Here is a 23,085-nt window from a genome sequence, read left to right as displayed (position 1 = left end):
TTTAAAAGAATGTTGGTATGTTTTTTAATCCAAGGAACCCCATTTTTTAACAAAAGAAATGGTTTAGATATATAATGTCTAATTTTTTTATTAGTTTAGATATAAACTGATGCTAAAAAACATAAAAATATATTTTTTAGATAACTTAGAAAACTTTTTACAAGATGAGCTAAAGTTGCATATTTTAAGATTATTGATGATAGGGAAAGTAACCCTTGTTTCCTTCCTGAAGGGTATGCCTTTCTCTGTGTATGGGAATGCGATGATCTCTCCAGTGGCACCTATCCCTGATGGTGCTGGAGGACCCATATTTAACGGTCCGCATGCTGCGGACCCTTCCTGGAACTCCCTGATTAAGATGGTTTCAAGTTCTACGGATAATAATGGTCCTCAAACGGTAAGGTTGAGACTTAATAATCATTTATTTAATGTTTGTGAGATTACAAGACAAACATGACACATGTAGACCATTTTTTTTAGTAAGGAAGTATGATGAATATGGGCAGTTAAGAAACTATAATCTTAGGAAATATAGCAAAGGTATGTAGAGAATTATCCCATAGATTGTGTTTGGGGGCTAAAATTATGGAAAGCTTAGTATAGTCCATTGGGGACTAGTAGATGGTAAGTAAAAGATTCCAAGTTGCAAGATGTTGGAACTTACTATATTTAGATGAAAAAAGCTCATTTAGAGTTTATTTATTTAAAAGATTAAACAGTACCCAATTATAACTGTATTATAATTTGCAGAAATATTGTCTCACTTTCTTTCCATAATTTCTTAGTGTTGTTTTTGCATCATCCCCAGCTTTGCTCAGGTCAGCAGGTCCCTGCTTGGTGGTTGGGGATCATTCCACATGGTGCTGAGGGTCCATGTGGCCCTGGAGTTTAAACCTGGGCTCCCACATGCCTGTGAAGCGTATTATCTAGCCCCTTGGGCTACTTTCCCTATCCTTTTCTCTTTTTTTCAAAGTTACATTAATCTGAAATAATCCTGAAGGATTTCCTACTTCCCCCGCCACACCCTCAGTTCTTTTGATGAATCAGGGGTCAAGCACACTTGGTTGCAGTGCCCACACGCCTGGTTACGGGGTTTGCACACTTCTTTTCCCTTCTAATTGTTGTGCTCGCACACTTGCAGTCGTGGTGCTCACGCACATCTTTTTTTCTTGGTTGCAGTGCTCGCCAGAGGTCGCACACTTGGTTGTGGTGCTCACACACACTTGGTTGCAGTACTCTGGAGATCGCACACTTTGTTGTGGCGCCGGGGATCCCAAACGGCAGTGCCCCAGAGATCGCACTCTGCATGCGGGGCGTGCTGGGCATGGAGCTCCAGGCCTGGGGCCTGCCAGGCAGGCGCACTACTACTGAGCCGTGCCCGGGCCCCTTTCCACAGTCACTAATCTGTATGTAGTCAGGTCCTGTGTGTGATTTCGCGTGTTTTTGTTTTTTTTTTTTAAAATGATGATAAATCAAATCCTGTTTGATATAAACGAGAGGAGGTCTAGGAGAATAGCAGATAAAAATGGTTTCTCGTTTCTTTTCTAGTACAGTGGTCTCCCCCTCCCCTCCTCCCATCCACAGTTTTGCTTTCCAGGGTTTGAATTGCTTGGAGACAACTGTGGTCTTTCAAATATATAATAAGACATTTTTGAGAGAGAAGTAATTTACATTACTTCTATTAATAATATACTGTATAATTTCTCCATTATAGTACTATTATGCTCTACTGTGCAGAATTTATAAATATTATGATGGATGTGTATGTGTTAGAAAAAAAACGTAGAGAGGTTCACTGAGGGTAAGGGGGGCTGCTGTGTGTGTCAGAGTAAATGCATTAACTGTTTAGCCTATGGATGGTAAAAGTACTTCTCAGGTTGAAAGAATTCTGTTTCCATCGAGGCACATTGTGTGTTCAGTAACATGCGTGCTCTCTTCCTAGGTGTGGACTGGACCCTGGGCTCACATGAACAGTGTGCATATGAACCAGCTGGGCTGAAGCGGATCACCCTGTTAGTCTGCAGATTCCTTTGCATTTGGAGGAAATCACAAGTGGCCGAAAAAAATTTATGCTCCCAAATCATTCTACTGATGTGCTCGACTGAAGTGTGTAGGCTTTTTGCAGACGAACTCACTAACTGACCTATTTTCTGTGAACATTTGTGACTGCCCATTCCCCATCATCATCCGTTTACCTTAGTTAGCATTTTTCTTATCATTTTTCTTTTTTCTTTCCCTCTTCCCCTTTGGACATAACTTTCTGTTGAAGCTGTTCTTTGGCTGGTTGGTTTTAGTACTGTAAACTGCTTCTGAGCAAACATGGAAATTTAGCAAAATTATGTAAACTTGATCCTGAAGTTTTAGAATGGCAAATAAATGTACAATTGTTTACATAACAGAAAAGGCTAAGCAGAAAGTAAATTTCAATATGTCAGTATAGAGGCTCTACTTTATGTAGACTTAAATTAATGTGAGATATGTACCTTCATATTCAGAAATCTGGATGTTTCCTTCATACATTAAACTATTACTAAGCATAACTTTTCTGCTTGTGTAATTTAAGTATATTATAAAAACAATGGGTGTTATCAGAAGATACTTCCCTATGTTGGCCTTTAAAATCTTGCGCTGTTTTGAGTGTTAGGAAAAGGCATATTTAGAAGAAAATCACTTTTCCATGTCTTTTTATTACCTTTTCACATTTTTTTAAATTAATATGCTTCTTCCTTCTCTCCTCACCTTTGCCACTAATACCAGTTAAATTCTTTTACTGATTGTGAAATAATTCTGTAAAGATTTTTACAGTAATGGCTTAAAACGGATTTTTCCATGGGAGCACCTTCATCATCATCATCTGTGGTTTCTTCTAACCATAAAATATTTAGTGTAAGAAGCTTAAAAGTCACTACAGATTCCCAGTCACCATAATGAGATCTTAATATACTGTTTATTAAAAAAATTCAGTGTACTATTTTATATTGACTAATACGGATTCTTAATATTGATTTTCCAGTCATCAAGACGAAACATAAAACATCCCATTTTAGTCGAAAGTATCTTTTTTTCTCCTTAAGTTTTAAAGGCTCCTTGTTCTCTATACCTATTGAAAGGGATCTACAGCTAACACGGGCCAAATAATGAGAGAAATTTTCCACTTATCATTGAGATAATACATGGTATATACATGAACACATAGATTATGATATAAAGTCTCCATTTAGCCTGTTTATATAATGTACAGAACTCCACTATAAACTACTTAGTAAGATTTACCTATTCATTTCACAGGAAACAATAAACAGTTAATAAATATTCAAGAAGAGTGTGTCCTACCCTGTCTCCTCTGAGAAAGTATATAGTTGAAAGATAAAGTAAGCATAAATGAAATTATATATTATTGAAATTTCAATCTGTCTTTTAATTATAGAGTTCAAGCAGGTGAAACATTAACTCAAATTTAGATATATCACCTGGAATTAAGATTTCTTTATTATTCTAATAAGTGAACTTAATTCTTTACTCCCATGTTAAGAGTTAAAAGATTTCCCAGACTTAGGGGTCAGAAAGTTCACTTGTTAACCCCTGCGCCATAATCTCACCACTGCATATGATCCCCTGAGCATTGCCAGGAGTATCACCTGAACATCACTGGATATAAAAATAATCCCCCCTCCAAAAAATAAAATTCCTTAGCAAACCTGAAGTTTATGGATTAGTGAAGTAGCTCAGAGGGCTGGAGCACATGCTTTGCATGCAGGAAGCCCAAGTTCAGTCCCAGCACTTAAGATAGATTCCCCAAAATGTACCTGGAGTAGCTCACGGGGCACCCCCCCTCCCCCACCCTTCCCACCACCTAATCCAGTTGTTTTTTATAAATGACACATTTAGGAGGTGCTCTTAAAGTAAATAAAGTCTTTTGGGATGTAGCTCAAGTAATAGAATGCATGCAATTGCATGTGAGGCACAGGTTTAATATCTAGCACTGCAAAATACAACCTACCCACCCACACACACGCACATATTTTTCTGCCCATGATTAATGTGCCCAGATTTATTTGATTGGGGAGGGGGGCAGATCTTCCCCAGCTGTGCTCAGGAGGCCCAAGGGCCCTGCTGGTGATTCTCAGCCTTCTGGTCTAGCGTTTCAATCCAAGGTTCCAAGGATACGGTGTAACTCAGGCCCAGCGGTGACATGGAGACCCAGGATACTCTGTCAGTGCTGGGGGCCTCTTTGGAAGCATCCTTTGATGCTCAGGGACAGTGTGGTGTTGGGTACTGGTAATCAAATCAAACCAATGTTGGGGGCATGCTAGGGATAGGCACGCAACTCAACTGGTGTACTATCTCCTGGACCTTGATATACCCACATTCAAGGGAGAAGATAAATGATAGCCTACAAGTTAGAGCACTTTAGCAATATAGCACTGAGTAGTATAATGTTACTTATACATTATTTTGTATAGCACATTTACAATATCATAATTTGTCACTTAATTTCCTGTGTTGACTAGGTTTGTTCTCTTAAGATATTCCTGCTAGATAATAGGTACCACATAATATTAAAATATAAGTTGTGCTGATTCACAAAGCTGGAAGATTGAGGGACAGTGGGTGGAATTGTATTTTCTTGAACTTTCAAACTATGGGACATTGAGGTATAGATTGGAATACACCTTTTGGGGATTAAACTTGTTAATTATAAACCATGGTTTTAGAAGTCTGTACTAGGAACATTTTCCCAAATATATCTATTTTTAAATTCACATGTAATGCAGTTTATTTTTATTTGAGAAATTATAAAAGAAGTCTGATGCCCTTGGTGCTTGGGGCTACTCTTTGCTGAGGACTCAGGGTCACTTGTAGGTGCCAGGGGTCAAGTTCATGGCCCCTATGGGCAAAGCATGCACTCCAACCTTTTGAGCTATGTCTTTGGTCTTTAAAATTAGTTTCTGGATTTTTTGTTTTTTTGGGGGGGCTACACTCAGAAGTGTGGGGGGGGGGGGCTGCTCCTGTTTTGTGCCCAGCCATACTCCATGGACCGTTTTGGTGCTGGGGACTAAACCAAAGTCAGGCACATAGAGGGAATGTAACTCCTGTACTCTCTGGCCCAGGTTAAATCTTATTAGTAATTGAAAATGGATTGTTTTTAAATTGGTTTAACAATCACTGTCATCATCACTGTCATTTTATTTAAAAAATGTTAGAACAGGGATTATTTCAGAAAGATTAAAATGCTGCAGCCCTTGGCTTTGATTTCCGGCAGCACAGTTTGCCAAGGATCAAAACCGAAGAAAGGGGCTTAAAAAAAAACTGAAATATTGAATCTTAAAATCAGAAAATAGGTTTTGGCATTTCACGATTTTTCCAATTTCATTTATAATTTATCTTGTCCAGATGCTTGTTAATACAGTTTGGTATACCTACATTATATACTTCATAAATTCTGGTTGCTCCAACTTAGAAATATCATCCTGTTAGTAAATGCTGTTTAAACAGATCACAGAAGTTGTGATTGAAATTACAGTAAAAACAATTGAGCTTTAATATTTACTACGTTACCTTAATTGCAAAAATACAATATTCTGGGTTAAGTGTACTTTTAAAAAGTACTATTGTGGGTTTGACATTATTTCACAGTCAGACACTCAGTACAAAACATAAAAGACTTGTAGGGTGTGTTATTCATAGTAGACTTCTGTCTTTAAGCAAATTCAGTTTTGAAAGGTGAAAGCCAGGTTTCTATATTTAGTACTTTAAAAAGCTGTCATAAGAGGGCCTGGTGCAGTAGAATAGCATTTGAGTAAGACTAACCCTGGTTTGATCCCTGGCACCAAATAGCATTCCCCTGAACCCTGCTGCATATGGACCAAATCCCCAACCCCCCAAAAAAGCTTCGTATGATAGGAAAACGGGCCAGAGATTATACATTGAATGCCGCTGACCTGGGTTTGATCCTTGGCACCACCTATGGTCCCTCAAGCCTCTCCAGGAGTGATCCTGAATGCAGAGCCAGGAATAAGCCCTGTGGCCAAGAAAAAATAAAAACCCAGAGGACTGAAGAAGGCTGCAAGGCCCAGTGTACATTCTTATAGCATGTTGGAGGCCTGAGTTTGATCCTAGTATCATGGTCCACCAAACAACTCCAGGAGTGAGGGACCTGCTGGGAGTCACCCCTGAACACCATTGGGTGTGGCCTAACAATATTTTTTATTTGCATGTTGGGTCACCCCTGTACTAACTGCTTTCTGCCCTCCTCCCCAATTATTAAATTTTAATCCAGGCAGGGGTAGGAGATTGGGGCCACACCCAGCATTGCTCAGGACTTAACTCCTGGTTGTTGGCTCAGGCATCACTCCTGGCAGTGCTTAGAATCAGCGGTGTGCTGGCCGAACAGCACACCTATTGTATTCTCTGCACCCTTCCCTCCCCCGTTCTTCTCAAATAGAGAATATGAATCCATTTCTATGAGAGGCAGTTAACTCACTGCTCAGGAAAGTAATCGGGGTGTGGGGGAGCGCACACCTGTTACTGCTTGGAAGCAGTTTTTTGTATTGTCAGGACTGAAGCTAGAACCTTGCATTCTCAAAGTATGTGCTGTACTTGAGTCCAGGCCAGCTTCCATTTACCTTTGTGTGGTTGGGGAGGAACTAAGCTATTCTGGCTTAGTTCTGAGGGATTGCTCTTTGCAAGATCATACGTGCCAGGGATTGAACCCAGGTATCCTGCATGCAAAGCAAACATCCTGTTGAACTTATCTCTCTGGTACAAATAATTTATTTTTGAAGGTTCTTTTTCCGTACATTTCAGAAAGCTTACTAGGGAAATGAACAATCTCCATGACTATGGATATATACAACAGTTTATGTTTTTTATAGCCAAATGTAGTTTTTTTTTTCCGTTCAGTACTATAGTAAAACTTCCAGAAATTGCTTAAAGAAAAACTATACATATATATAAAAGCTATATATATAATCTTATTTTTAAAGAGATTAAGAGGGAAATACTATGAAGTAATTGACAAAGTCAGGTACAGACTATAAAGTTCAAGTTAGTTTGTAATGAGTTAGGGTTGATGCAGTCGTTGGTTGGTTTGCTCAATAATTGGTTATTTTATACAGTGTTTTACTATTGATAAAGTGCAAGGTACCACCATAATCATTGATCATTACATTTACATAAGTGCCAGCTTTACTTCTGGACTTTCTAATTGACAAGTACCTCCCCTCAACATTCTTTACCAAGTAGGTTTCAATTTCTCATCATCTTTATATTTAATTTTTGAAATATATGTTCATATATGTTCAAAAATGAAACTAGGACTTAGATACTCAGATTTTATTTGGGCCATATTAAAATAATGAAACTTATGACACAATATATGTGACCCAATATGTAGCATAAAGTGTAGACCTACACTGGTAAGTTCTCAGCTCTGATCCCTGAATATAGCCCCACAAAAGGTAGTCTTGGAAATCTTATGTTTTATTACAAGATGCTCTAAGGTCACTGGACAGCTGCTCCAGCACAGCTTGGAGATTGTTGCAGGTGGTGCCCAGGACCACTTGGTACCTGGGGAATGAACCTAGGGCTCTGCATGTAAAAAAATACCCAGTCTTTTCAAAATTAAGGACTAGCTCCAAAATGATTTAGAATGCAAAAATGAGAGATCTTCAAAAGGTTAGAGTCAGGACTGGAGAAATAGCTCAAAGGGATAGTTTGCATGTGTGGCATGTTCGAGGCCCAGGGTTGAAACTCAGCATTTTTTGGTACCCTTGAGCACTGCTGAGTATAATCCCCAGCACTATGCTGGGAGTTACCCCTGAACACCCCAGATATAACACCCAGATATTGGCCTCCACACCGGAAACATTAAATTCCTGGGCATATGGCATGGCTCAGGGCTAGAGCATGTGCCTCACAGGTGTGGGACCCTGCGTTCAATCCTCAGCACTACAAAAATTGCTCTGACATCAATTTTCTTTATACTCTAAAATAGAACATCTACTTGCTTTTTGTGACGACAGGACCACTCAGTGCCAGGGACTGATCGGATACACTCATACCCTTCTGAACGAGTATATGATGGTCTCCTGAATTCACTCAGCCCTTTGAGCTATCTCTGGCACATGTCTTATTTTAATAAAGGAAATTCTATTGATATGGTTCAGTGATAATGTGCCTGCCTTGCATGCAGGAGACCTTGGTTCAAATTCCCAGCATCACAAAAAAACCATATAGTATGTATTAAGGCGTGTGTTCAAACAAATTTACAAATGCCCGTTTGAATTAGCCTTTTTCATTTATTGCCCTTTTGCTCTTGTGCTGATAACCAGTTGTACTCACACACCTGGTTGTGCAGTCACTATGTACCCACTCTGCTCACATACGGCTAGCAGGAGATCTAACATCCTCAGACCTGCAAAGCAGGTGATTTTAGCCACTGATCCATTGAGGTTTTTCTATTAGCTTGTCTTGAATATGACTCCCAGAATCGAGAGAAAAACTATTCTTCTGAATGAGTATATGATGAACAAACAGTAAGTCGAAACTTGGCACTATCCTAATATTTGCCTGGGATGTTTTGTTTAATTTTGAGCCCACACCACTGGGGAAGAACCCAGAGATCCAACCAAGGATTCCAGAATGTAAAGTATATACTCCAGCCCTTTGCTCCAACTCTCTGACCCATTTTATATGAACATTCATTTTTATCTAACACTAGTTAATATTCAACACAATGCTGTCTCCAGGTCTAGTGGTAAACCTTTGAGGAAACTCCACATCATTGTAATTTGCTGTTGCCAGGAAAACAAAATAAACCAGTTCATGTGGACCCAGCCTATTTCTTTTAACTAGAGGACACTTAAAGTTACTGTTTAGGTCACAGGTAACGTGTAATTTCCCCTGGTAAAGACTGGAAGTGGTCTGGAGAGGGGGCATATTTTTACAGCGCTGCTAAGAAAATTATCCTCAAGTAATTAGTACTTAAGGCTTTTTGCTACTTAAAGTGAAAAACACTGGAGAAATTTCGCTTGAAGCTGAAATTTATTTCGACTTAAATTTATTTTTAAAATTGATAAAAATGTACTTTAACTCAATTTCAAAGGGAAATGAAAATGCTGTAACAAAAGAGCTAATGACAAACAGAACTATAACTATGCTTAAAAGATGCTGATTAAAACGGCATCAGCCAGAAACAAGCCTCAAAAAAAAAAATTAAAAAACCCTAAAAACTGGTGTTGAGATAACGCATTGATGAAAAGGGTAGTCAAAGGCTCTAGCAGAAACAATCAGCGTACGTTAAGAACTGGGAGAATACTCTATGGCTACAAAAAAACACTCATCAAGCTTAATCCAGTCTAAGTGACATTGCCAGATGAAAAATAGCTAAGGCACGGGCGAAAGGGCCTTCAGGAACCGAGGGAGACCTCGAGAAAGCCCCGCGGCGGGGCCGAAAAACAATCCCGGCCCACCCAGGGAGCACCACGCCAGCAGCAGCAGCAGCAGCAGCGAGAAAGTTCCGAGCATGCGCACTAGGCCCGTCTCCATGCCGCGTGGGAAAGGCGGGGCTACGCTCTCTGACGTCATCATCGGTGCGCCGCGAGACGACACTAGCAAGACCCGGAAAGGTCATTTAGGGTTCCGAGGCCGGCGCGCGCTCCCTGGGCGCCGGGGTCGCGGCGCATGCGCTGAGCTGCCTGAGCCGAGCCGTGGGCATCCGTGCGGCCGACAGATTCGCGCTCGGGGTTCGGCGCGGTCGCCGAGATGTGGTGCCGGCTCGGCTCTCGGTTCCTGCGGCCGTTCCCTCCCCGGCAGCGCGAGGAGGCCCGAGGCGCGCTGCGTGTGCCCGCCCCGGCGCTGGCCGCTCGGCCCTCCTCTCTGCCCGTGTGGGCGCTGGCGGCCGTGTCGGGCGCGGGGCCGGGCGGCGCGGGCGGCTGGTACGAGGCCCTGGCCGCGTCGGCGCCCGTGCTGGGCGCGGAGGACGTGCTGCTCCGCGCGCACGCCGCCAGCGGCCTGCCCTGGTGGGGCAGCATCCTCGTCACCACCGCGGCCCTGCGCGGGGCCGTCACCCTGCCCCTGGCCGCCTACCAGCACTACATCCTGGCCAAGGTGAGGGGCGCCGGGCCCCGCGCGGCCGCCTCCGCGGCGACCCGTGCGCGACGGGGGCGGGGCGGAAGGCGACCGGCCACTTCCGGAGCCGTCAGGCCGAGAGCTCGAGGTGGGCGCGTGGCGCGAGGCGGCCGCCCACCTGCACCCGGCCTTAGCGCGTGCCCCCCTGCGCTCAGCGCACCAGGGTTTGTCTGCACAGAGGCAAATCAGAAGCGGCACTGCGGAGAAACTGCGTAAAAACGAAGCAGTTTGCAAAACGTTACCCGCATTCTTGCCGTTCTTTGTGTTCCACTTGCACCGCTTTTAAAATACTTGGAGTGAGGGTCGCGGGGGCTTGGGGGATTCAGGATGGCAGTCGTTTCCTATCTTATATTCGACTGTCCGATACTGTTTGTTAAATAGGCTTTAAAGGGCGTTAGGAGCTGTATTCAGAGGTGAGGGAAAACACTGGAACCCGTACCAAAAGTCAGTTAACTACAGAAAAAAATAACAGCAGAAATAAGTGCAGGAATTTTTCTTCTTTTTTCTGTTTTGGCTCTGGGTGTCCCAAAGTACGTCAAAAACTTGATAGGTATTTCTAGTCTCTCAGTTTCCATTACTGGGAAATACTGGGCTGAAGCAGCGAAGCCCAGGGTGCAGCTCCCACCACACCTTCAGTCGTCCTGTGAAGTGGGCACTGTTAGACGTTTGAACAGGAGCAGATGTTTAGCAGGTCTGCGGTACTCTCAGGACCAGGATATAGATACATAATATTACATAATATATCTAAAGTTATGTATAAAGGTCTTTTTATATGCTTTTAACGAATTGCACTTTTTCTTTAGCTAGGTGGAAAATTTGCAGCCAGAAATAAAAAACATTGCTAGGCACCTTAACCAAGAAGTTGCAGTTCGTGCAAATCAGTTGGGATGGTCCAAAAATGTTGCCCGGTAAGCTAGTTCTATGGTTTTGAATAAACATACATATACATATATATATATATATATATATATGTACAGCATATGTGATGGTGTTTGCTACAAGTTTGAAGTCTGAAACTTGAGCAGTAAAATAGTTCTTACACTCTTAAGTACTTTAATGAATTTTTGTGACATCATAGTTTTATATACTGTATTTCTTAGAAGGTGACAACACGCACGAAATCTAGTTCTCTTTTAAAAAGGAGTCCTGTAATCATATAATGATGGACAGTGAAGTATTTTTTTAATAGTTAAATATGAGAAGTTTAGACCATCAAGAAAAATTAGTGGAAGCTTTACGTAATGAAGATACTATACTATTGGAATTTTGTTCAACTAGTGTTGTAAGTTAATTTGAACATTTCAAACAGATACGTGAAAGGTGAGAGAGGAAATGTAAATACCTTGTATAAGCAACTGGATAGCCAAGTTTTCTGTCTACTGTGGTTACACTGTGAAAGTCTTTATCCAGGTATTGACTGCTGGAATTATTATGTATATTATATACATAATTATCCATATGTTTTTATCAATATGGATAAGAATATGCCAGTTATCTTCAATATAAAATTCTATCCTTTAGTGTTAAAAATCTGACATTTTAAAAAATCATGTGATCACTTAACAATTTTGATACAATTTTATTTTAATTGGCAGATTCATAGTTAAAGTGTTTGTGCAAGGAGGAATCTGAGAATTATGTTTCTGAACCCAAAAGAAAAATTGTTGGGGCTGGAAAGATAGCTTTAATGGATTGAGTACATATTTTGCCTGGATGAGGCCTGGGTTTCGTCCTTAGCAACTAACTGATGGTTCCCCGGCACCATCAGGAGCAATCCCCACCACCAGTAAATATGGCCCTAAAACCATAATAAAATATAAATAGACTGATGTTATTAGTAAATTACAGATTGGGTTACAGATGGGTATGATGTCAGTCTTGTCTTTGACACCTTGCTTGTTGAGTACTGATGGGATAATTGTCTTTTTAAGATGGATGGCTTTCTAGAAAGACACATCTCAGAGTTTCCTGTATTTTCAGTAGTACAGAGTCTTGAAAGGTAAAAGGGAGTTTATCTGTTAGACTGCCAGGAAACTAGATCGTCCACATAGGTCACACATTAAAAAGTAAGCCGAGACTGAAATGTAGGGTTTTTTAACAGCTGTCTGGGAAGAGTAATAGGAAATAAAATTTGAAGAGGCAGAGATCAAACTATGAAAAGTTTTGAATGTCAGTATAGAGAATAAAATGAAGATTATTAACTACTTAGGTGGGGGCTGGGTGGGAGAGGGGTATATTGGGGTTCTTGGTGGTGGAACATGTGCACTGGTGAAGGGATGGGGTTTCGATCATTATGTGACAGACTTATACTTGAAAAAAAAAAGAAAAGAAATTCTTAGCTGCCTAAAAAAAAAAAAGTTTTGAATGTCTTTGTGAACTATCTTGAATTCAATTAAATTTAGCAAGTCTGTTGAATGACTACCTTTTCTAAAATAGACTTTAAGAGTTTTAAAAATGAATTAGCCCCAGTAATAATCAACACCCCATGAGAAAGTGGGATTTAAGAACAAGAGTATCATGATTCACAAATAGATTAAGAAAATCTTTACGAAGACTGAATTATACTCAGTAGACAGTAGTCAGTGTATGCAAGGTCCCGGGTTTGATCCCTGACATGGCGGGGAACCTTCAGCATTGCTGGGAATAACTCCAAAACAGAGATAATAACTCTTCATGGGAAAGATTTTTGAAAAATCGGCAACATTTTTACAGGTCAAGAACATACATAATATAGCAGGGGCTGGAGTGATAGCACAGCGGGTAGGGCGTTTGCCTTGCACGCGGCCGACCCGGGTTCGATTCCCAGCATCCCATATGGTCCCCTGAGCACCGCCAGGGGTAATTCCTGAGTGCAGAGCCAGGAGTGACCCTTGTGCATCGCCAGGTGTGACCCAAAAAGCAAAAAAAAAAAAAAAAAAAGAACATACATAATATAGCAGCCTGGAGCATATGCTTTGCATGCAGGAGCCTTGGGTTCAGTCCCTGGCATTGCATGGCCCCCCAGTTTCTGCTGGGAACAACCTCCAAAAACTAAACTGGGAGTGACCTCTGAGTACACCTGGGTGTGGCCTAAGAAACAAAACAGGTGTTCCGAGTTCAGTATTGTGCCTGATAGGAGGTGAAATATTCAAGTAAAATGTGCTCTCACCCTCAGTTCTGATTTTTGGCCTTGCGACCACATCTGGCAGTACTTGAGGAACCATGTGGTTCTGGAGGTTGAACCCAGGACTCCCATATGCAGAGCATGTGCTGTGACCCTTAGAGTTATGCCTTTCATCATTAATATTTATTTTTTAATTCTTTGGTTTTTGGCCTACAAGCAGTGCTTGGACCACTTCTGTCATTACTCAGTCTATTGGTCTGCTTGGTTTGATGCTAGGAAATAATGATGCAGTGTACTGGCTGGAACTATTAGGGACATTTCAGTAATGCTTGGAGGCCAGGAGGGCCATGCTCAGTGATGCTTGAACCTTGTGGATCAAACCAGTGACCCAAGTGCCAAGCATAAGCCCTTGACCCCAGTGCTGTCTTTCCAGCCTTGACTATATAATTGTGGTATACCACATGAGTAGTAAAATACCCTGTATTAAAATATTAATTAAGGAGCATACTTGCAGACCAGTACCTGTGCATGGACAAGCAGTTACAACTGAGGTGGTAAGTGGTTTAAACTTCTATACCAGTCAAGAATAGTTGAAGAATGTTAGATCAGTAGTTGAAGAATACTGGATTAGACACTGTCAAATTTATGGAAGTAGTACCCAGTTTGTAAATGTAGTAGATTTTGGGCTGGAGTGATAGCATAGTGGGTAGGGTACTTGCCTTACACACATCCACACCTCTGGGACAGCCCGACAAGCTACCAAGAGTATCTAGCCCACATGGCAGAAAGCTACCTGTGGCGTATTTGATATGCCAAAACCGGTAATAAGTCTCACGGTGGAGACATTACTGTTGCCCACTCGAGCAAATCCATGAGCAACGGGATGACAGTGACAGTGACAGTAGTAGATTTTCAGTAAAAGTCTTTTATTTAAATTTTATTTAGGCAGTCTTTTAGTGTAACTTATTAAAAATCCTACAAAAATCATTTTTGAGCCAATAACTATAGAGTGTGTTTTTGCTATGTATATGACACACTAGTCGGTTAACATGGCCTCCTTTCCTTTTTCACTCCTCTCGCAAACTAGGCTCACTTACCTAAAGAATATGCGGAGACTTGTTGCAGAGCTGTATGTTCGGGATAACTGCCACCCTTTTAAAGCTACTGTATTGGTCTGGATTCAGCTTCCGATGTGGGTCTTCATATCTGTTGCTCTCCGGAATTTTAGCACAGGAGCAGCACATTTAGAAGGTATTTATTCTAGAAGTCTTTTCCTCTTCATAGCTTCACTAATGTTTTCTTTGAACTCTTAATAAAATACTACTTTATTTAATTAGTATCTTAACTCTCTACAAGATACAGAATGTAAGTTTGTAAATGTGAATTGTATTGAGAAAATAAAAGGATCTAGAAAGGATATCAGTACTGAATGTTCTTTAAAGTTATGTTAAAGTGGAGCTAGGGAGAGACCTCAAAGGCTTTAGTGTATGCTTTGCATCAGAAGGCCCAGATTCTGTCCCCAGCATTTCATGGTCCCAGTGTGTGTGGCCTCAGAACCAACCAACAAAAATGAGAATTAGTTTTGTAATTCCAGAACTTGGTTCCCTGACTGAGGTTTTTTTTCCACCTGTAAAACTAAAAGACCAGATCACACACACACAATCACACAATATCCCATTAATCACTGATTTCTCGGGTGGGCTCAGTAGCATCTCATTTTGTCCTTTCCCTGAGATTTTAGAAGTCTATTTTGACTTGGCCCTCCTAAGGATGTTGCTCTGGGGGCTCTTCAGGGTCAGGGGAGTGAGATCCAGCTTGTTACTGGGTTTTGCATATGAATACACCATGGGGAGCTTGCAAGACTGTCCCATGGGGGCAGAAAACTCTCAGAAGATTGCTAGTTTCTCCTAGAGGGAGAAGTAGGCTAAAGATAGCGGCCACAAGCTTCTGAGAGCTTGCTTTTAAGTCTCTGGATGTTGGGTGTTGATGGGATTACACACACCTGGGTTCCTCTGCCAGTACCTTCATGCATGAGGCCTGTCCAAACGTGTAGTGAGGAGCCTCCAGCATGGCTGCAGCTAGGTTCCAGTGGTCTTCGGCCAGATATATGTGATATATTATTCTATTATATATATTACTTAATATATATAAAATAAGAAATTATTTAAATTGAAGAATTGTTATTTAATGTGAAGATACTTCTAAGGGCTGAGAATGTGGTTCAGTAATAAGCACACGCCTTGCATGCATGCAAGAGTTCTAGGTTTAAACTTGAGCACCAGAGTAAACAAATAGACAAATGCATTGCTAACTAGACAGTAATCTGAATAGATTATAAAGAAGCCTATGGACAAATGATTATTTAGATTTAAGTCTGAAAGAATTTTGCTATATTACCATCTTAATGCTATTTGCTATATAAAGTTTCTTATCTTTTGCTCAGTATCACAATCAATATCACAATATCCCATTAATCACTGATTTCTCGGGTGGGCTCAGTAGCATCTCATTTTGTCCTTTCCCTGAGATTTTAGAAGTCTATTTTGACTTGGCCCTCCTAAGGATGTTGCTCTGGGGGCTCTTTAGGGTCAGGGGAATGAGATCCAGCTTGTTACTGGATTTTGCATATGAATACACCATGGGGAGCTTGCAAGGCTGTCCCATGGGGCCAGGAAACTCTCAGAAGATTGCCAGTTTCTCCCAGAGGGTGAAGTAGGCTACAAGATATCGCTTCTGGGAGCTTGCTGTTAAGTCTCTGGATGTTGGCTGTTGATGGGATTACACACACCTGGGTTCCTCTGCCGGTACCTTCATGCATGAGGCCTGTCCGAATGTGTAGAGAGGAGCCTCCAGCATGGCTGCAGTTAGGTTCTGGTGGTCTTCGGCCACCGGGAGCTCTGCTTGGGGTGGGGAGGGAAGCTGGAGCCTGTCCCCTCCGAGGGGCCCCGGGGAAGACAGCCAGGCGTGCAGGCAAGAGACTCTCTGGAGTCTAATTGGAATGAGTCCACTTGCTCGGTATAGGAAGGAATAATTATGTTGTGGAATGAAAATAAATTGAATAAATTCAGTACAGATTTTTACTGTGAAGGATACCATTTTGGAACTTACAGACTCTTTTTGTCTTTTATATTTCTTGTTAATTTTAGGAATTATTTTATAGTACTTATAAAAAATCTTTCTTCAGGTTTATCTGTTCAGGAGCAGTTGGCGAGTGGTGGAGTCTTGTGGTTTCCTGACCTCACTGCTTTGGATTCTACTTGGATTCTGCCTATCTCTGTTGGTGTCATCAATTTGTTAATAGTGGAGGTCAGTGGTTTTAAATTAAGCTTCCTTGTCATTTAAAGAATTTGGATTTTTGCTGTTTCTGTTCTGGCATCAAACATAGATTACATGATATAAATGTGTTTGCATGGTAATGATAGTTCTGAGTCAGGTTTAAGGATCTCTGATCTGATTCCAATAAACTATTGACAAATGGTCTGTCATAGGCTAGTTCTTAGTCTTAAAATTAAATGCTAATAATTATGACTGTGAAATCAGAATACCTCGGAGTCTCCTTGAACTTTAAGATTACATGATCTTGGGCCAGAGTTAGCTCAACTGGCTGACTGCATACTGGGTTTGATCCCTAGTAGCACATGCTCCCCCAAGGACCACTGGGAGTGACCCCTGAGCAGAACTGGGTGTGGCCCCTAAACCAAAATAGTAATAGCAAAATACTTCCACATGTGAGACCTTGCATTTTATCTCTGGCACTGCCAAAAAGTGTGTGGAGGGGGAGGGGGGAAATTGGGGCTAGGGGGCAGAAACTAAATACAGCAGTTAGGGTGCATGCCTAGCTTGCTCCCAGCCCAGGGTTGATTTCCAGAATGACATGGTGCCCTGAGTAGTGCCAGTATCATGTAGTGTGTCCTGGATAATCCCTGGCACCGCAGGGCACAAGCAGTATCTCATCCTTGGGTCTTTGCATTGAACCCAGTTGGTCAGAGTGCATATGGGACCCCCTAAGCCTCCTGAACACCATTTGATGGGCCCAAAGGAGGGACCGCATATATATTTTCAATTGCGATCTTGTTGTTACCTGTTCTCTGAAATTTAATACACCCCTCAATTTTTCAAATGAGAAGAATCAAGATAATAATATAAAGTCTTAGATGAAAGTTTCTTGAGGGAAAATTCACGTGTGGTTTTAACATTTTCTAAAGGTACCTAGCACAATCTTACTGTGCTTGATACTTGGTAAATATTTATTAGAAAATGATAAATACGTGGTCACAATGATCTTCATCTTCATCTTTCCTTCATACCTCTTGACACTCAATGTGCATAAATTTAATAAAAACTTACCATGTGTACCTGTGTGTCTGTGTGGTGCGGGAATTCAACCTGTTGAACCTGGGGCGGAAATACTAGTATACAAGCTATATCCTAGCATAAAAACTTACTGTTTCTTTTTTGGTTTGGGGCCACACCTGGTACTGGGGCTTTTTCTGGCACATTGCTTGGGGTCACCCCTGGTAGTGGTTGGAGACAATTTTCAATATTTGATATTTTTGTGGGCTGGATTGATAGCACAGCGGGTAGGGCATTTGCTTTGCATACAGCCGACCCGAGTTGATTGCTCCATCCCTCTCGGAGAGCCTGGTAAGCTACCGAGAGTATTCCATCCGCACAGCAGAGCCTGACAAGCTGGCAAGCTACCCGTGGTGTATTCGATATGCCAAAAACACTAATAACAAGTCTCACAATGGAGACGTTATTTGTTCCTGCTTGAGCAAATCGGTGAACAACAGGATGACAGTGCTATAGACAGATGTTTTTATGATGTGTTTTGGTGATGTTGTGAAAATATAGGTAAAGGTGTGTCAGAAATCAGTTGTTATGTTAGAGCTTGTCTAATTCAACATTTTGATAACCACTGTTCATTTATATTCTTTCCCTTTAGATTTTTGCTTTGCAGAAAATGAGAATGTCTCGTTTTCAGTTGTATATCACACACTTTCTTCGTGCAATATCAGTGTTGATGATTCCAATTGCTGCAACAGTACCTTCGGTGAGTAAACATCAGTGATAAGTGTAGCGTGTGCTAATCTTCTCTATTCTTATCTTTACTTGATCCTGCCTCTTCTTTTAAGCATCCTCTGATTAGTCAATCCCTTGTTGGTTTCTGAATATTTTTAGTGACTACTCTTTCTGTCATCAAGTGATTTGGGATTCCTGGGATTTACTAATCTTCTTAATGTAAATATCTTACCCTCTTCCCTCTACTCCTAAATTTAACTCATTTTTTCCTTAAAAATAAAATCTATAAAAACTAAAAATCTATAAAAACTATCACATAATACAGTATACATAATTTTTTGTACACTTAGAAACTATCACGTAGTACAGTGTACATAAATTTTTTGCTGTTAGTTGATGTATTGAAATTTTTATGTATACAGAGATTAGGCCAAGGAATTTGACACCTAATAAAAGGGAAAAACTGTAATGAAAAACCAACTGGAGGGAGGGTTCAGTGGACAGGGTGCTTGCTTTCCGTGGCACTAATCTGGATTCAGTTCTCAGCACCCCACTTCATCTCCCAAGCTCAGCCAGTAGTGATCCCTCAGTGCAAAGTCATGAGTAAGCCCTGAGCACCGCCAGGTATGGCCCAACAACAAATAGCCCCCTAAAAACAACAAGAGAATCATAATACAAAAGTCTCATGTATGATTGTATTTTGTCTCATAGCAATACTATGAAGTATCTATAATTACCCCAATTTGTAGTGATTTTTTTACTGACATAACTTTTGATTAGTTTTAAATATACAATAATGATAAAATATTTTGCATATTGTAAAGTGATGATAAATTTATTTACTATCTATAACCATAGTTATAATTAACTTTTTCCCATGGATTAAAAACTTTATTTATTTTTTTTTTTTTTTTGGTTTTTGGGTCACACCCAGCGATGCTCAGGGGTTACTCCTGCCTTTGCACTCAGGAATTACTCCTGGCGGTGCTTGGGGGACCATCTGGGATGTCGGATCGAACCCAGGTCGGCCGAGTGCAAGGCGAACACCCTACCCGCTGTGCTATCGATCCGGCCCTGGATTAAAAACTTTTTAAAAAAGATCTCTCAGCAACTTTTAGGTATAAAGCACAGTAATACTGACAGCAATAATCATGCTGTATATTATATTCCTAAGACTGACTTCTTTAGCCAGGCATTTTGTTTTTTTTTTGCATTACACCCGGCAATGCTCACGGGTTACTCCTGGTTCTGCACTCAGGAATTACTCGTGATGGTGCTTGAGGGACCAGATGGGATGCCGGGGATTGAACCCGGGTTGCCCTACTCTCTGTACTATATAACTCTAACTGGACATAGTTTTAACTTTCGCTATTTCACTCTGTGACCACCAGTCTCGTCACTGCTGGCAACCTTCAGTGTATTCTCTGTTTGGTATGGGAGGTTAGTTGTTTTTTATTAGTGTTTCAAATTCAGCAGGTAAGTGAGTTCATGTGATATATGGCTTTCACTATTTCACTTAGAGTTATAATCTCAAAGTCTATTCATATTATCACAATAGCAAGAGTTCATTTTCTGTGATGGGTTAATATTCCATTGTTTATCCTTAACCATATTTTCTTTATGTATTTATCTGTCATTAGACAGATTGCTTTTATATCTTGACTTTTTTTTTTTTTGGCCTTTTGGGTCACAGCCAGCAATGCACAGGGGTTACTCCTGGCTCATGCACTCAGGAATTACTCCCGGCCGTGCTGGGGGACTAGCCTGCCCCCCAGATATACTACCTTTCTGAGCCAACAAGCAAATTGTGGTTCTCACCATGCATCTCTGACCATGGTGTTCACGCATCTTTATTTTGTTGTGGTGTTCACACTTAACTGCAACGCAACTGGAAATGTGGTACCAGGGAGCAGCACTGCTAGGATTGCTCTGAGTGCATGCGGGGCACCAGGGATTTGAACTCGTAACCACGGTTGCAAGGCAAGCACTCAGGCCACTGTGCTATCCCTCCTGGCCTATTTCTGGTCACACTTGAAACTGGTTGCCAGGGCAAAAATGAAAGATAAATGACTCTGGGGGAAAGTGATATCTTGGGAGGCTAAATTTGGTTTCATAAATAGTTACGCCCCTAGTGTCCTACCCACTAGAGCAGATTCTGAGGACTCTTGGTCAGTAAAGGTAGGCGAAACTGCCAGAGAACTGTGAGGTCTCTCGGGTCTCTACCTGGGAGTGCTCTCTCATCCCCCTTCTATTATAAGTGCTCCCTTTTCCTTGCTGTTTTCTGTCTCATGCCCCCGCTGGATTATCCCTGTACCGAGGGGCGTGGTAGGAGGCAGCAATGCCCTCCTGGGGAGACACTGATGGAGTCTCAACTTTCTTCACACCTAGTAGAGCTGTTGCTGGTCTCTGATGGCTTCTGCAGGTCTTGGGCAGACCTCGTGTCCTTTTATTTAAAGTCATGGTAATTTTGCATATTGTCTGCCTGTGCCTTGACTCTGGTATCTTTGAAAATTGGAGCAGTTTTAACAGTCTTGTTCTTTCTTCTCTTTATAGTCGATTGTTCTCTACTGGTTATGCTCCAGCTTCATGGGCCTTTCACAGAACCTGCTGCTGCGTTCTCCTAGGTTTCGACAGCTTTGCCGAATACCGCGGACTCAGTCAGATTCAGTTACTCCTTATAAGGACCTCATTACTGCCTTTTATGCCAAATTCATTTCAAGAAAATGACTTATCTTCCATCTAAAACATAACCGTCACTGTCACCTCCATGTATTTTAGAAGATTTAGAAATTCAGAATCACCTAAAAAGATTTGTTTAAAATCTTGAGCTCTGTGGAATCATGAAGAACTGTATTAAGATATAGTCCAGATATATTTGAAAATGCTAAAAATCTTGACTGGAGAGATAGTATACAAACTAAGGTTATTTGTCATGCATGCAGCTGGCCCCAACACCAAATATGTTCCCCTGAGCACTGCTAGATGTGGCTCAAAAACCAAAAGGAAAATATTTTAAATTTTGGGCTAGAAAGATGCCCTACAGGTAGGTAGGGTGTTTGACTTGCACATGGCCAACCCGGGTTGATCCCTGGTGCCCGTATGTTCTGCTGAGCTGAGCAGGTGTGACCCTGAGCACCGTGCCAGGAGTAAGCCCAGAACACTGCTGGGTGTGGCCCAGAAGCCAGAAAAGTGAAGTCTTTAAGGGTTAGAAATATAGTATGTTTAATTATATTCTGGGCTGGAACAATAGCACAGCAGGTAGGGTGTTTGCCTTGCACGCGGCCGACCCGGGTTAGAGTCCTCCGCTCCTCTCGGAGAGCCCGGCAAGCTACTGAGAGTATCTCGCCCTCACGACAGAGCCTGGCAAGCTACCTGTGGCGTATTCCATGTGCCAAAAACAATAACAAGTCTCACAATGGAGACGTTACTGGTGCCCACTCGAGCAAATTGATGAGCAACGGGATGACAGTGACAGTGACGATTACATTTTAGGATATCAATGTGGCTGTGTTTTATGAAATTATAAATTACTAGAGATGCCAAAACTATGTTTAATTGTACTAGATACTGAATCATGTTATGCAGAACAGTCCCACACATTAAAATATCTGAAATAGAATCCAGTGAAGGAGTTATTAAAATTTTGGAGGGATGAAAGACCATAGATCTATTTTAGCAGTAGATAAGATGATGGTTTCCTTGGGATGTGGCTCTGTGTAGACTTATGTTTTTCAGGAGCCCTGGATTCAGCTCCCAGCACCAGTTTTAAAATAAAGCTGGGGCCAGAGTGAGTAGGGCTCTTGCTAGGGCTCTTGCCTCACCTTGTACCCGGCTGGCCCAGGTCTGATCCCTGGCATCTCATAGTTCCCTGAGCACTGTCAAGAGTAATTCCTGAGCATCACCGGGTGTGGCCCCAAAACCACAAATAAAAAGAAAACAGCTGCATTTTGGGTTATAGACATTGCTTATCAGACTTAGTGCATCTTTGTATGTAAAGGCCTGGGTTTGATCCCCAGTACCCAAAAAGTATGACCCCAAAAGTCCCCCCCCAAAAAAAACCATAATATTTCACTGAACCCCCAAAGGCCTTTTGGTTAAGAAAATATTACTTTAATTGGGAATAGTGTATGAAAATGTTAAATGAAAATGCAAGAAAATACATAATATAGTAAATGATGTTGCTGTTAACCCTACTGAGAAGAATACAAGATGTGTACATTCCTTTGTCTATAATTTTAGAAGTCAGGAATTCTAAATCCACTACTAAGTACTGCTTGAATCCAGAGTGAAGAATCTTAAGTTTGTTTACTCACAGGAAGAAAAACACAGGAAGAAGGATGACTATTATAGAGATGATTTTATAAGAGATGTTTGGAAGGATTAAGTACTCTTAATAGGTAATTGGAAAAGATAAAACTAAATTGGTTTAAGACATTAAAAATGAATTTGATAGGCATTTAAGAATATAGATGCATTTATATATTTTCTATGAGTAATATAATGAATCTGATTCTGAGGTACTCTATTGTTTTCATTTTTATAATAAACAGTAAAATGAAATTAGTCACTTCTTCTGAGTGGTCTTTTTTAATGCTTTTTCCCTTTTCCTCTCTGTTGTTTGTGTGGTGGCTGAAGTCGGGTACTGTTGGGAGTGCTTGCATACTGACTGTGCTCAACTAGGGTTTGCACACCTCGTGGCACAAGGATCCCAATAGCAGAGCCACTGGGATCATCCTTGGGCGATGGGGGCAATGCAGAGGATTCAGCGCATGGGCTTACCTTTGTAAGACGTGGGCTTTACCTCAGCTCTCTCTAGGCTCCTTGAACCT

At 41.3% G+C, this 23,085-nt stretch overlaps 2 protein-coding genes across 11 annotated transcripts in view; both read left to right on the top strand.

The window, feature by feature from the left end:
• The window catches only part of ANKRD17 (ankyrin repeat domain 17), a 142,954-nt gene extending 140,414 nt beyond the window's left edge, over positions 1-2,540 (top strand). For 5 of the 9 annotated variants that reach the window (XM_055137308.1, XM_055137307.1, XM_055137302.1 and 2 more), the window contains 3 exons: positions 233-397; positions 1,180-1,406; positions 1,943-2,540. In XM_055137308.1, the coding sequence (XP_054993283.1) occupies positions 233-397; positions 1,180-1,371 (357 nt within the window). In that variant the 3' untranslated portion in view covers positions 1,372-1,406; positions 1,943-2,540. The remainder of the gene's footprint in view (positions 1-232; positions 398-1,179; positions 1,407-1,942) is intronic. The other 4 variants (XM_055137310.1, XM_055137306.1, XM_055137305.1 and 1 more) reach the window with 1 other exon arrangement.
• Positions 2,541-9,551: 7,011 nt separating this feature from the next.
• On the top strand, positions 9,552-22,817 carry LOC101547358 (cytochrome c oxidase assembly protein COX18, mitochondrial). Of its 2 annotated transcripts, none has more exons than XM_004617907.2 (6): positions 9,552-10,110; positions 10,939-11,039; positions 14,322-14,485; positions 16,419-16,540; positions 18,180-18,287; positions 20,810-22,817. In XM_004617907.2, the coding sequence occupies exons 1-6, from the start codon at positions 9,766-9,768 to the stop codon at positions 20,981-20,983; spliced, it is 1,014 nt and encodes a 337-aa protein (XP_004617964.2). In that variant the 5' UTR covers positions 9,552-9,765; the 3' UTR covers positions 20,984-22,817. The 2 variants fall into 2 exon arrangements, with proteins under 2 accessions (XP_004617964.2, XP_054996536.1); XM_055140561.1 differs by having other exon boundaries at positions 9,972-10,110; positions 10,935-11,039.
• Positions 22,818-23,085: the final 268 nt, after the last annotated feature.

Source organism: Sorex araneus, chromosome 5, assembly GCF_027595985.1.
Source record: "Sorex araneus isolate mSorAra2 chromosome 5, mSorAra2.pri, whole genome shotgun sequence".
NCBI lineage: Eukaryota > Metazoa > Chordata > Mammalia > Eulipotyphla > Soricidae > Sorex > Sorex araneus.
This window is presented reverse-complemented; position numbering and strand designations above follow the sequence as displayed.

Excerpts from the sequence above, each read along its gene's own strand:
- LOC101547358 (XM_004617907.2), top strand. The coding sequence starts at position 9,766 with ATGTGGTGCCGGCTCGGCTCTCGGTTCCTGCGGCCGTTCCCTCCCCGG. Across the intron at positions 11,040-14,321 it reads TGGTCCAAAAATGTTGCCCG|GCTCACTTACCTAAAGAATA; the intron begins GTAAGCTAGTTC and ends CTCGCAAACTAG. Across the intron at positions 16,541-18,179 it reads TCAATTTGTTAATAGTGGAG|ATTTTTGCTTTGCAGAAAAT; the intron begins GTCAGTGGTTTT and ends CTTTCCCTTTAG.